At 50.5% G+C, this 13665-nt stretch overlaps 1 protein-coding gene across 1 annotated transcript in view; it reads left to right on the forward strand.

Annotated features, from left to right (window-relative positions):
• The window catches only part of LOC140406302 (scavenger receptor cysteine-rich domain-containing protein DMBT1-like), a gene marked incomplete at its 3' end in the record, with an annotated part of 40038 nt that extends 26642 nt beyond the window's left edge, over positions 1-13396 (forward strand). The window contains exons 6-9 of the mRNA XM_072494413.1: positions 135-452; positions 1546-1848; positions 8298-8612; positions 13091-13396. Coding sequence (XP_072350514.1) covers positions 135-452; positions 1546-1848; positions 8298-8612; positions 13091-13396 — 1242 coding nt within the window. The remainder of the gene's footprint in view (positions 1-134; positions 453-1545; positions 1849-8297; positions 8613-13090) is intronic.
• Positions 13397-13665: the final 269 nt, after the last annotated feature.

The following is a 13665-nucleotide window of genomic DNA, read 5'->3' on the forward strand; positions in this document are numbered from 1 at the left end:
GCATTAGACCTTCCAAAATGTATTACTGTTCTATGTAAATTCTATGAAATTCTATGTTCTATGTTCCATGTTCTATGTTCTATGTTCTATGTTCTTAACCCACTGGCCTGGTCGATATGTTCCCCCTCTTGCAGAAGACGTGGCGATGCGTTTGGTAAACGGGGAGAACGACTGCTCGGGAAGTGTCCAGGTGTACTTCAACGATACCTGGGGCTCGGTCTGCGGCGAGGGCTGGGACCTCTTCGACGTGCAGGTGGTTTGCCGGCAGCTGGGCTGTGGGTTCGCCCTCGGGATGATGGACATCTCCCGGTTCTCCAACATCCAGAAACCCATCTGGCTCAGCACGGTGCGGTGCAGCAGTGCCGAGCCGTATTTGTGGGTGTGTCCGGCTCGAGGCTGGACTGGCGGGATGAGTTGCGACCGCTCGAGGGCCGCTACCGTCACCTGCACAGGTTCGTTCCGGGCGTTTACTGGCTAGGGCGCGGCCTGCCAAAATGTACCTCAATTATATTCTTTTTTTAAAATAGTATTTTATTAGGGTAAAGCAAAAAGTGCAGAGGATACTGGAAGTCTGCAGAGGAATTTGGATAGGCTAAGTGAATGGGCTAGGGTCAGGCAGATGGAATACAATGTTGACAAATGTGCGGTTATCCATTTTGGTAGGAATAACAGCAAAAGGGATTATTATTTAAATGCTAAAATATTAAAACATGCTGCTGTGCAGAGAGAGACCTGGGTGTGCTAGTGCTAAATTGTCCCTTCGTAAAGATGTGCAGGTTAGGTGGATTGGCCGTGTTAAATTGTCCCTTAGTAAAGATGTGCAGGTTAGGTGGATTGGCCGTGCTAAATTGTCCCTTCGTAAAGATGTGCAGGTTAGGTGGATTGGCCGTGCTAAATTGTCCCTTCGTAAAGATGTACAGGTTAGGTGGATTGGCCGTGTTAAATTGTCCCTTAGTGTCCAAAGATGTACAGGTTAGGTGGATTGGCCGTGTTAAATTGTCCCTTAGTGTCCAAAGATGTACAGGTTAGGTGGATTGGCCGTGTTAAATTGTCCCTTAGTGTCCAAAGATGTACAGGTTAGGTGGATTGGCCGTGTTAAACTGTCCCTTAGTGTCCAAAGATGTACAGGTTAGGTGGATTGGTCGTGTTAAATTGTCCCTTAGTGTCCAAAGATGTGCAGGTTAGGTGGATTGGCCGTGTTAAATTGTCCCTAAGTGTCCAAAGATGTACAGGTTAGGTGGATTGGCTGTGTTAAATTGTGCCTTAGTGTCCAAAGATGTGCAGGTTAGGCGAATTGGCCGTGTTAAATTGTCCCTTGGTGTCCTGGCGGTGAGGAGGGGTTACGGGGGATAGAGGGAGGGGAGTGGGCCTCGTGGGCCGCTCTTTCAATGGGCAGAGCATCAATGTGGAGTTGACGGGCGGAGTGGAATCGTGCGGTTCGAACGATGACTGGGCCGGTCGCTCACCCGTTGTTTAACACGCGAAAAACATACAAAAACGAGTCTTTCTTTCCCCCCCCCCCCCCCGCCCAAACTCTCGCCACAGCTCAACCGCCCGCACCAGCCATGACGGTGACGGGCAATGGCCTCTTCTTCAAAGACGACACCATCACCTTCGTGTGCACGATCCCTACCTTGTACAGAGGGGCGAAGATGTTCCTCCACCGGGTCGGCGAGGAGGCCCCAATGATGACCACCGTTTCGTCCAGAAACCTTAACAACGTGAGGTTTGAGCTCCGCAACATCAACCAGACCCACAATGGCACGTACTGGTGCAACTACGGATTCGAGGTGGCCGAGCTCCACTTTCTGTCCCAGGATAGCGCGTCGCAGGAGATCACTGTCGTCGGTAAGGCTTGGTTGTCAAGTGGGCGAGGGTCTGGCAGACGGAATACAATGTTGACAAATGTGAGGTTATCCATTTTGGTCGGAATAACAGCAAAAGGGATTATTATTTAAATGATCAAAGAATTTAAACATGCTGCTGTGCAGAGAGAGACCTGGGTGTGCTAGTGCTAAATTGCCCCTTCGTAAAGATGTGCAGGTTAGGTGGATTGGCCGTGTTAAATTGTCCCTTAGTGTCCAAAGATGTACAGGTTAGGTGGATTGGCCGTGTTAAATTGTCTCTTAGTGTCCAAAGATGTGCAGGTTAGGTGGATTGGCCTTGTTAAATTGTCCCTTAGCGTCCAAAGATGTACAGGTTAGGTGGATTGGCCGTGTTAAATTGTCCCTTAGCGTCCAAAGATGTGCAGGTTAGGTGGATTGGCCTTGTTAAATTGTCCCTTAGTGTCCAAAGATGTACAGGTTAGGTGGATTGGCCGTGTTAAATTGTCCCTTAGTGTCCAAAGATGTACTGGTTAGGTGGATTGGCCGTGTTAAATTGTCCCTTAGTGTCCAAAGATGTACAGGTTAGGGGGATTGGCCGTGTTAAATTGTCCCTTAGTGTCCAAAGATGTACTGGTTAGGTGGATTGGCCGTGTTAAATTGTCCCTTAGTGTCCAAAGATGTGCAGGTTAGGTGGATTGGCCTTGTTAAATTGTGCCTTAGCGTCCAAAGATGTACAGGTTAGGTGGATTGGCCGTGTTAAATTGTCCCTTAGCATCCAAAGATGTGTAGGTTAGGTGGATTGGCCTTGTTAAATTGTCCCTTAGTGTCCAAAGATGTACAGGTTAGGTGGATTGGCCATGTTAAATTGTCCCTTAGTGTCCAAAGATGTACAGGTTAGGTGGATTGGCTGTGTTAAATTGTCCCTTAGTGTCCAAAGATGTGCAGGTGAGGTGGATTGGCCGTGTTAAATTGTCCCTTAGTGTCCAAAGATGTACAGGTTAGGTGGATTGGCCGTGTTAAATTGTCCCTCAGTGTCCAAAGATGTTCAGGTTAGGTGGATAGGCCGTGTTAAATTGTCCCTTAGTGTCCAAAGATGTACAGGTTAGGTGGATTGGCCGTGTTAAATTGTCCCTTAGTGTCCAAAGATGTACAGGTTAGGTGGATTGGCCGTGTTAAATTGTCCCTAAGATGTCTCACCGGGCAGAAAAGGGGGCCCGTTGTCTCTGCACTGGCTCATCGCGCCCCCATCTCCGCTCAACCCGTTTCCCGGGCACTTGCTCCGTGGCCTTGTCCGCGATGGCGTCTCAAGTGCTCACCGAAACACTTCTGAATTGTTGTGAGAGATCTCCCTCCACCTCTCTCTCAGGCAGCGAAATCCAAACCCCCCCCCCGCTCCGGGCGAAATAGATCTCCCTCTGGGCAGCACGGTAGCACAGCGGTTAGCACAATTGCTTCACAGCTCCAGGGTCCCGGGTTCGCTTCCCGCCTTGGGTCACTCTCTGTGCGGAGTCTGCACGCCCTCCCCCGTGTGTGGGCGGGTTTCCTCCGGGTGCTCCGGTTTCCTCCCACAGTCCAAAGATCATAGAATTTACAGTGCAGAAGGAGGCCATTCGGCCCATCGAGTCTGCACCGGCTCTTGGAAAGTGCCCCCTACCCAAGGTCAACACCTCCACCTTGACCCCATAACCCAGCAACCCCACCCAACACTAAGGGCAATTTGGGACACTAAGGGCAATTTATCACGGCCAATCCACCTAACCTGCACGTCTTTCGACTGTGGGAGGAAGCCGGAGCACCCGGAGGAAACCCACGCACACACGGGGGAGGACGTGCAGACTCCGCACAGACAACGACCCAAACTGGAATCGAACCTGGGACCCTGGAACTGTGAAGCAATTGTGCTATCCACAATGCTACCGTGCTGCCCTTAGGTGCAGGTAATTTTGTACTCCTCAACCAGAGCCCCCCTCCGGCCTTCTCTGTTCCAAGGAAAACAACCCCAGGCCGAACCGGCCTCTCTTCACTACCAAAACGTTCCAGCTCGGGAAGCGTCCCGGTTAATCCCCTCTGCGTCGTCCCCAGCGCAATCAATCCTTCCTTTAACGCAGAGAGTAGCAATGGAAGGGTGCATTTCTAATTGGAGGGCTGTGACCAGTGGTGTTCCACAGGGATCAGTGCTGGGACCTTTGCTCTTTGTAGTATATATAAACGATTTAGAGGAAAATGTAACTGGTCTGATTAGTAAGTTTGCAGACGACACAAAGGTTGGTGGAATTGCGGATAGCGATGAGGACTGTCAGAGGATACAGCAGGATTTAGATTGTTTGGAGACTTGGGCGGAGAGACGGCAGATGGAGTTGAATCCGGACAAATGTGAGATAATGCATTTTGGAAGGTCTAATGCAGGTAGGGAATATACGGTGAATGGTAGAACCCTCAAGAGTATTGAAAGTCAGAGAGATCTTGGTGTACAGGTCCACAGGTCACTGAAAGGGGCAACACAGGTGGAGAAGGTAGTCAAGAAGGCATACGGCATGCTTGCCTTCATTGGCCGGGGCATTGAGTATAAGAATTGGCAAGTCATGTTGCAGCTGTATAGAACCTTAGTTAGGCCACACTTGGAGTATAGTGTTCAATTCTGGTCGCCACACTACCAGAAGGATGTGGAGGTTTTAGAGAGGGTGCAGAAGAGATTTACCAGGATGTTGCCTGGTATGGAGGGCATTAGCTATGAGGAGCGGTTGAATAAAGTCGGTTTGTTCTCACTGGAACGAAGGAGGTTGAGGGGCGACCTGATAGAGGTATACAAAATGATGAGGGGCATAGACAGAGTGGACAGTCAGAGGCTTTTCCCCACGGTAGAGGGGTCAATTACTAGGGGTCAAAGGTTTAAGGTGAGAGGGGCAAGGTTTAGAGTAGATGTACGAGGCAAGTTTTTTACGCAGAGGGTAGTGGGTGCCTGGAACTCGCTACCGGGGGAGGTGGTGGAAGCAGGGAGGATAGTGACATAGGGCATCTTGACAAATACATGAATAGGATGGGAATAGAGGAATACGGACCCAGGAAGTGTAGAAACTTGTAGTTTAGTCGGGCAGCATGGTCGGCACGGGCTTGGAGGGCCGAAGGGCCTGTTCCTGTGCTGTACTTTTCTTTGTTCTTTGTTCTAATTGGGCGACGAGGATTACACTCTAGCTGTGAATTTTACCACAGAGTTCTGTTACCTCCCATGTTAGCACGGTAGCATTGTGGTTAGCACAATTGCTTCCCAGGTTCGATTCCGTCTTGGGCCACTGTCTGTGCGGAGTCTGCACATCCTCCCCGTGTCTGCGTGGGTTTCCCCCGGGTGCTCCGGTTTCCTCCCACAGTCCAAAGATGTGCAGGTTAGGTGGATTGGCCATGATAAATTGCCCTTAGCGTCCAAAATTGCCCTTAGTGTTGGGTGGGGTTGCTGGGTTATGGGGATAGGGTGGAGGTGTGGACCTTAGGTAGGGTGCTCTTTCCAAGAGCCGGTGCAGACTCGATGGGCCGAATGGCCTCCTTCTGCACTGTAAATTCTATGATAACCTCCTCGCTGTTATATCCTTTGCCTTGGCTAATTAAGGTCTGTATACCCATAAGTCTTCTCAACTATCTGCCCTGCTGTCTTCGGAGACCGGGATCACCCAGGTTCGTCTGCACCCCCTGTGCTTCCCACCGTCCCACCGTTCATCGTGCACTCCCTGGCACTGTTGGTCCTCCCACAATGCATCACCTCACAATTTTCAGGATTAAACTCGATTGGCCGCTTCTCTGCTCACCCGACCAGCCACCATCGTGCTGCTCCTCCACTGCTCTCTGTGGGCTGAGTGGAGATTGGTCTATTCCAGAGGTGTTTTAAGAGTCAACTGCAAGGCTGTGGGTCTGGACTGAAAAGTAGGCCAGACCAGATAAGGGCGACAGATTTCCTCCCCTCAGAAAATAAAATGGCCGTCGGGTTTATAAAGCCAACATTCCCAATGTAATGTGTTATTGATGTGCCTCTTCTATACCAGATGTTCCTTGATGAGTGGTGAGGAACATGGACGTCACACGAGTGCCCGGCCATGACCATCTCCTACAAGAGATGATGTAACCATACAATGGCATCACCATCAATCCCCCATGAATCCCCCACATCCCAGGGGGTTTCCATTGATCAGAAACTGAACTGGACCCGGCCGTATAAATCCTGCGGCTACCAGGGCAGGTCAGAGGCTGGGAATCCTGCGGAGAGCAACTCACCCCCTGACCACCGCCCCCCCCCCCCCCCCCCACAAAGCCCGTCCGCCACCCACACGGACACAAGTCAGGAGCGTGACGGGACCACCGCCCGCTCGCCTGGGTGAGCCTGGCTCCCGACGACGCTCAAGAAACTCGACACCGTCCCGGACGAGCCCCCGCCCCGCTTGATCGAGAGGCTGACCCCGCCCCTCCCCCGCCTTCGACAGACGCTCCCTCCACCCCCCCCCCCGAAGCACAGCGGCAGCCGTGTGTACCGCCTACAAGACGCACCGCTCGCTCCTCAGAGAACACCTTCCGAACCATAAAACAATAAGACATAGACGCAGAATTAGGCCACTCGTCCCATCCCCTTATTGATCAAGAACCTATCTATCTCTGTCTTAAAGACACTCAGCGTTTTGGCCTCCACAGCCTTCTGCGGCAAAGAGTTCCACAGATTCCCCACCCTCTGACTGAAGAAATTCCTCCTCATCTCTGTTTTAAAGGATCGTCCCTTCAGTCTGAGATGCTGTCCTCTGCTTCTAATTGTTCCTACAAGTGGAAACATCCTCTCCACGTCCACTCTATCCAGGCCTCGCCGTGTCCTGTAAGTTTCAATAAGATCCCCCCTCATCCTTCTAAACTCCAACGAGTACAGACCCAGAGTCCTCGACCGTTCCTCGTACGACAAGCTCTTCATTCCAGGGTCATTCTTGTGAACCTCCTCTGGACCCTTTCCAAGGCCGGCACATCCTTCCTTAGATACCGGGCCAAAACTGCTCACAATACTCCAAATGGGGTCTGACCAGAGCCTCATACAGCCCCAGAAGTACATCCCTGGTCTTGTATTCCAGCCCTGTCGACGTGAATGCTGACATTGCATTGGCCTTCTTAACCGCCGACTGAACCTGCACGTTAACCTTTCGAGAATCGCGAACAAGGACTCCCAAGTCCCTTTGTGCTTCTGATTTTTGAAGCATCCATTCCTCCTTCCAAAGTGCGGAACCTCACACTTTTCCACATTAAATCTCGGGCTGTGTACCTCCACTGATGTACCCGAACGAGGATGGAGACTCTCGATGATTCCCGCCCCATTTCCTGATTGCGAAGGTGAAACTTTAGCGACCAGAGGAAATCTGAGGCTAAACGTTTTTGGGACCACCCACTTTCGCCCCCCCCCCCCTTCCGCCCCTCGGAAAACGAAATGCAAGACACAGAATCGAATCCCTATGGTGCAGAAGGAGGCCCTTCGGCCCATCGAGTCGGCACCGACCCCTCTGGGAGGAGAGAGAGCACCAAATGGTGTTACCGTTATTTGTTACAGCAACGGTTTCGACCGCTGCGGTCACGTTTTAAAAGAATCCCGGTTCAAAAGGCAAACATTTCGTGGGAGCAATTAAGGTGCCATAAAAAGCTCGTGCTGATGCAGTTTTGTTTGGATTGAGGGAGGAGGCCCAATCCTACTCCTCTATCCCCATCAACCCCACCGAACCCGCACGCCCCCGGATGCTAAGGCACAGTTTTAATCGTGGCCATTCCACCTCACTGGTGGACTTGTGGGAGGAAACCGGAGCATCCAGAGGAAGCCCACGCAAGATGGTGGCAAGAGGGGGCGGGGGGGGGGGAGAGAAAATGTGCAAACTCCAGACAGACATTCCCCCCCCCTCACCCCTCCCGAGTCTGGGAATTGACCCACTTTCCTTGGGGCTGATTAGTGTAGTAAATACCAAAACCCTTAACTGCTACCTTTATTACCACGCAAACAAAAAGGAAAATCTATGGTAACCTTAGCTCCAAGCAACTGCATCCCCTTGCCGAGCTGAAATCTAATTGACTGCACCGGGAAATGCCTCCTCTCGTCATCCAAACAAAACTGCATCAGCACGAGCTTTTTACGGCACCTTAATTGCTCCCACGATACGCTTGCCTTTTGAACCGGGATTCTTTTGAAACGTGACTGCAGCGGTCAAACCCAGTCTTTTAACCCTTGCTGTAACCAATAACGATAACACCACCTGGGCCCAAGGCCCGATCTTTCCACACACCTCACCAGCCGCCCCACTGTGAACTCCCCCTCGCTGCACCCAACGTACCTCTTCCGGGCCACCCCCCCCCCCGCCCCCCCTCCACACAAGGGTAAGACACCCCAGACCTCGGGGCCGGACTCTGGCATGGGCGATCTGCCACCCGGGGGCGCAGTAACGATGCCCGTCTCCTCTCCTGCACCCACAGAAAACGCGAAGCTGCGCCTGGTCGACGGTCACGAGCCCTGTTCGGGGAGAGTGGAGGCTTACTACAACGGGACCTGGGGCACGGTCTGCGACTCCGGGTGGGGCATCGTCGACGCCCAGGTGGTGTGCCGGCAGGTGGGCTGCGGATTCGGGCAGTCGGCCACCTCGGGGGGCCTCTTCGGGGAAGGCACGGGCCCCATCCTGCTCGACAACGTGCGGTGCAATGGCTCGGAGAGGTTCCTGTGGTCGTGCCCGACCCAGAACATCATGCCCAGGACGTGCCGGCAGAGGAACGACGCGGGGGTGATCTGCACAAGTGAGTGGGCACTAAGGGACAGTTTAACACGGCCAATCCACCTAACCTGTACATCTTTGGACACTAAGGGACAATTTAACACGGCCAATCCACCTCACCTGTACATCTTTGGACACTAAGGGACAGTTTAACACGGCCAATCCCCCTAACCTGTACATCTTTGGACACTAAGGGACAGTTTAACACGGCCAATCCACCTAACCTGCACATCTTTGGACACTAAGGGACAGTTTAACACGGCCAATCCACCTCACCTGTACATCTTTGGACACTAAGGGACAATTTAACACGGCCAATCCACCTAACCTGTACATCTTTGGACACTAAGGGACAGTTTAACACGGCCAATCCACCTCACCTGTACATCTTTGGACACTAAGGGACAATTTAACACGGCCAATCCACCTAACCTGTACATCTTTGGACACTAAGGGACAATTTAACACGGCCAATCCACCTAACCTGTACATCTTTGGACACTAAGGGACAATTTAACACGGCCAATCCACCTAACCTGTACATCTTTGGACACTAATGGACAATTTAACACGGCCAATCCACCTAACCTGTACATCTTTGGACACTAAGGGACAGTTTAACACGGCCAATCCACCTCACCTGTACATCTTTGGACACTAAGGGACAATTTAACACGGCCAATCCACCTAACCTGTACATCTTTGGACACTAAGGCACAATTTAACATGGCCAATCCACCTAACCTGCACATCTTTGGACACTAAGGGACAATTTAACACGGCCAATCCACCTAACCTGTACATCTTTGGACACTAAGGGACAGTTTAACACGGCCGATCCACCTAACCTGCACATCTTTGGACACCAAGGGACAATTTAACACGGCCAATCCACCTAACCTGTACATCTTTGGACACCAAGGGACAATTTAACACGGCCAATCCCCCTAACCTGTACATCTTTGGACACTAAGGGACAGTTTAACACGGCCAATCCACCTCACCTGTACATCTTTGGACACTGAGGGACAATTTAACATGGCCAATCCACCTAACCTGCACATCTTTGGACACTAAGGGACAATTTAACACGGCCAATCCCCCTAACCTGTACATCTTTGGACACTAAGGGACAGTTTAACACGGCCAATCCACCTAACCTGTACACCTTTGGACACTAAGGGACAATTTAACACGGCCAATCCACCTAACCTGTACATCTTTGGACACTAAGGGACAATTTAACACGGCCAATCCACCTAACCTGTACATCTTTGGACACTAATGGACAATTTAATACGGCCAATCCACCTAACCTGTACATCTTTGGACACTAAGGGACAATTTAACACGGCCAATCCACCTAACCTGTACATCTTTGGACACTAAGGGACAATTTAACACGGCCAATCCACCTAGCCTGTACATCTTTGGACACTAATGGACAATTTAACACGGCCAATCCACCTAACCTGTACATCTTTGGACACTAAGGGACAATTTAACACGGCCAATCCACCTAACCTGTACACCTTTGGACACTAATGGACAATTTAACACGGCCAATCCACCTAATCTGTACATCTTTGGACATGAAGGAACAATTTAACACGGCCAATCCACCTAACCTGTACACCTTTGGACATGAAGGAACAATTTAACACGGCCAATCCACCTAACCTGTACACCTTTGGACACTAAGGGACAATTTAACACGGCCAATCCACCTAACCTGCACATCTTTGGACACTAAGGGACAATTTAACACGGCCAATCCACACAACCTGCACATCTTTGGACACTAAGGAACAATTTAACACGGCCAATCCACCTAACCTGTACATCTTTGGACACTAAGTGACAATTTAACACGGCCAATCCACCTAACCTGTACATCTTTGGACACTAAGTGACAATTTAACACGGCCAATCCACCTAACCTGCACATCTTTGGACACTAAGGGGCAATTTAACACGGCCAATCCACCTAACCTGTACATCTTTGGACACTAAGGGACAATTTAACACGGCCAATCCACCTAACCTGTACATCTTTGGACACTAAGTGACAATTTAACACGGCCAATCCACCTAACCTGCACATCTTTGGACACTAAGGGGCAATTTAACACGGCCAATCCACCTAACCTGTACATCTTTGGACACTAAGGGACAATTTAACACGGCCAATCCACCTAACCTGCACATCTTTGGACACTGAGGGATAATTTAACACGGCCAATCCCCCTAACCTGTACATCTTTGGACACTAAGGGACAATTTAACACGGCCAATCCACCTAACCTGTACATCTTTGGACACTAAGGTACAATTTAACACGGCCAATCCACCTAACCTGTACATCTTTGGACACTAAGGTACAATTTAACACGGCCAATCCACCTAACCTGCACATCTTTGGACACTAAGGGACAATTTAACACGGCCAATCCACCTAACCTGTACATCTTTGGACACTAAGGGACAGTTTAACACGGCCAATCCACCTAACCTGTACATCTTTGGACACTAAGGGACAGTTTAACACGGCCAATCCACCTCACCTGTACATCTTTGGACACTAAGGGACAGTTTAACACGGCCAATCCCCCTAACCTGTACATCTTTGGACACTAAGGGACAGTTTAACACGGCCAATCCACCTCACCTGTACATCTTTGGACACTGAGGGACAATTTAACATGGCCAATCCCCCTAACCTGTACATCTTTGGACACCAAGGGACAATTTAACACGGCCAATCCACCTAACCTGTACATCTTTGGACACCAAGGGACAATTTAACACGGCCAATCCCCCTAACCTGTACATCTTTGGACACTAAGGGACAGTTTAACACGGCCAATCCACCTCACCTGTACATCTTTGGACACTGAGGGACAATTTAACATGGCCAATCCCCCTAACCTGTACATCTTTGGACACTAGGGGACAATTTAACACGGCCAATCCACCTAACCTGTACATCTTTGGACACTAAGGGACAATTTAACACGGCCAATCCCCCTAACCTGTACATCTTTGGACACTAAGGGACAGTTTAACACGGCCAATCCACCTAACCTGTACACCTTTGGACACTAAGGGACAATTTAACACGGCCAATCCACCTAACCTGTACATCTTTGGACACTAAGGGACAATTTAACACGGCCAATCCACCTAACCTGTACATCTTTGGACACTAATGGACAATTTAATACGGCCAATCCACCTAACCTGTACATCTTTGGACACTAAGGGACAATTTAACACGGCCAATCCACCTAACCTGTACATCTTTGGACACTAAGGGACAATTTAACACGGCCAATCCACCTAGCCTGTACATCTTTGGACACTAATGGACAATTTAACACGGCCAATCCACCTAACCTGTACATCTTTGGACACTAAGGGACAATTTAACACGGCCAATCCACCTAACCTGTACACCTTTGGACACTAATGGACAATTTAACACGGCCAATCCACCTAATCTGTACATCTTTGGACATGAAGGAACAATTTAACACGGCCAATCCACCTAACCTGTACACCTTTGGACATGAAGGAACAATTTAACACGGCCAATCCACCTAACCTGTACACCTTTGGACACTAAGGGACAATTTAACACGGCCAATCCACCTAACCTGCACATCTTTGGACACTAAGGGACAATTTAACACGGCCAATCCACACAACCTGCACATCTTTGGACACTAAGGAACAATTTAACACGGCCAATCCACCTAACCTGTACATCTTTGGACACTAAGTGACAATTTAACACGGCCAATCCACCTAACCTGTACATCTTTGGACACTAAGTGACAATTTAACACGGCCAATCCACCTAACCTGCACATCTTTGGACACTAAGGGGCAATTTAACACGGCCAATCCACCTAACCTGTACATCTTTGGACACTAAGGGACAATTTAACACGGCCAATCCACCTAACCTGTACATCTTTGGACACTAAGTGACAATTTAACACGGCCAATCCACCTAACCTGCACATCTTTGGACACTAAGGGGCAATTTAACACGGCCAATCCACCTAACCTGTACATCTTTGGACACTAAGGGACAATTTAACACGGCCAATCCACCTAACCTACACATCTTTGGACACTGAGGGATAATTTAACACGGCCAATCCCCCTAACCTGTACATCTTTGGACACTAAGGGACAATTTAACACGGCCAATCCACCTAACCTGTACATCTTTGGACACTAAGGTACAATTTAACACGGCCAATCCACCTAACCTGTACATCTTTGGACACTAAGGTACAATTTAACACGGCCAATCCACCTAACCTGCACATCTTTGGACACTAAGGGACAATTTAACACGGCCAATCCACCTAACCTGTACATCTTTGGACACTAAGGGACAATCGAACCCGGCTCCCCCCCCCCCGCGATGTGAGGCGATGACGGCCTGGATGGCGGGGGTTTTAACCGCTGCGTCCCCCGTTGCCCTAGATCAGCTGCAGAGTCCAGAGATCGCCGTCCTGAGGACGTCCGGGATCTTCGCCCAGGGGGAGTCTTTGCAGATTAAGTGCGCCTGCCCCAACTACTACGTCGGGGCCAGGTTCAAGCTGCACAAGGTGGGCGAGGCGACCTACATGAGCTCGCTGGAGGCCGAGGGGGAGTACTCGAACGTCACCTTCGTCGTGGCGAACATCACCAAGGGCATGGCGGGCTACTACACCTGCACGTACCAGCTGCTGAGCGGGAGCAGGCTTTACAATTCCACCATGAGTGACAAGGCCAAGGTCTCGGTGATCGGTGAGTGGGGCCGGCCGGGGGGTGGGGGGGGGGACGCACGGGAGTTGGTGATGCCGGGATTCCCGTTTTGATCCGAAGGTTTTAGAAGTTGATCCAGGGCCCGAAGGGCAGCATCGATTGGCCACCCCTAATCGCCACGGTTACCGATGGCTGGATCGTCCAGTTCACACCCCCCCTTCTTTGTCGATCACTCGCTCCCTCTCTCCCTCTCACTCACTCTCTCACCCTCTCTCGCTCTCTCACCCTCTCTCACACTCTCACACTCTCTC

Source organism: Scyliorhinus torazame, unplaced genomic scaffold, assembly GCF_047496885.1.
Source record: "Scyliorhinus torazame isolate Kashiwa2021f unplaced genomic scaffold, sScyTor2.1 scaffold_450, whole genome shotgun sequence".
NCBI lineage: Eukaryota > Metazoa > Chordata > Chondrichthyes > Carcharhiniformes > Scyliorhinidae > Scyliorhinus > Scyliorhinus torazame.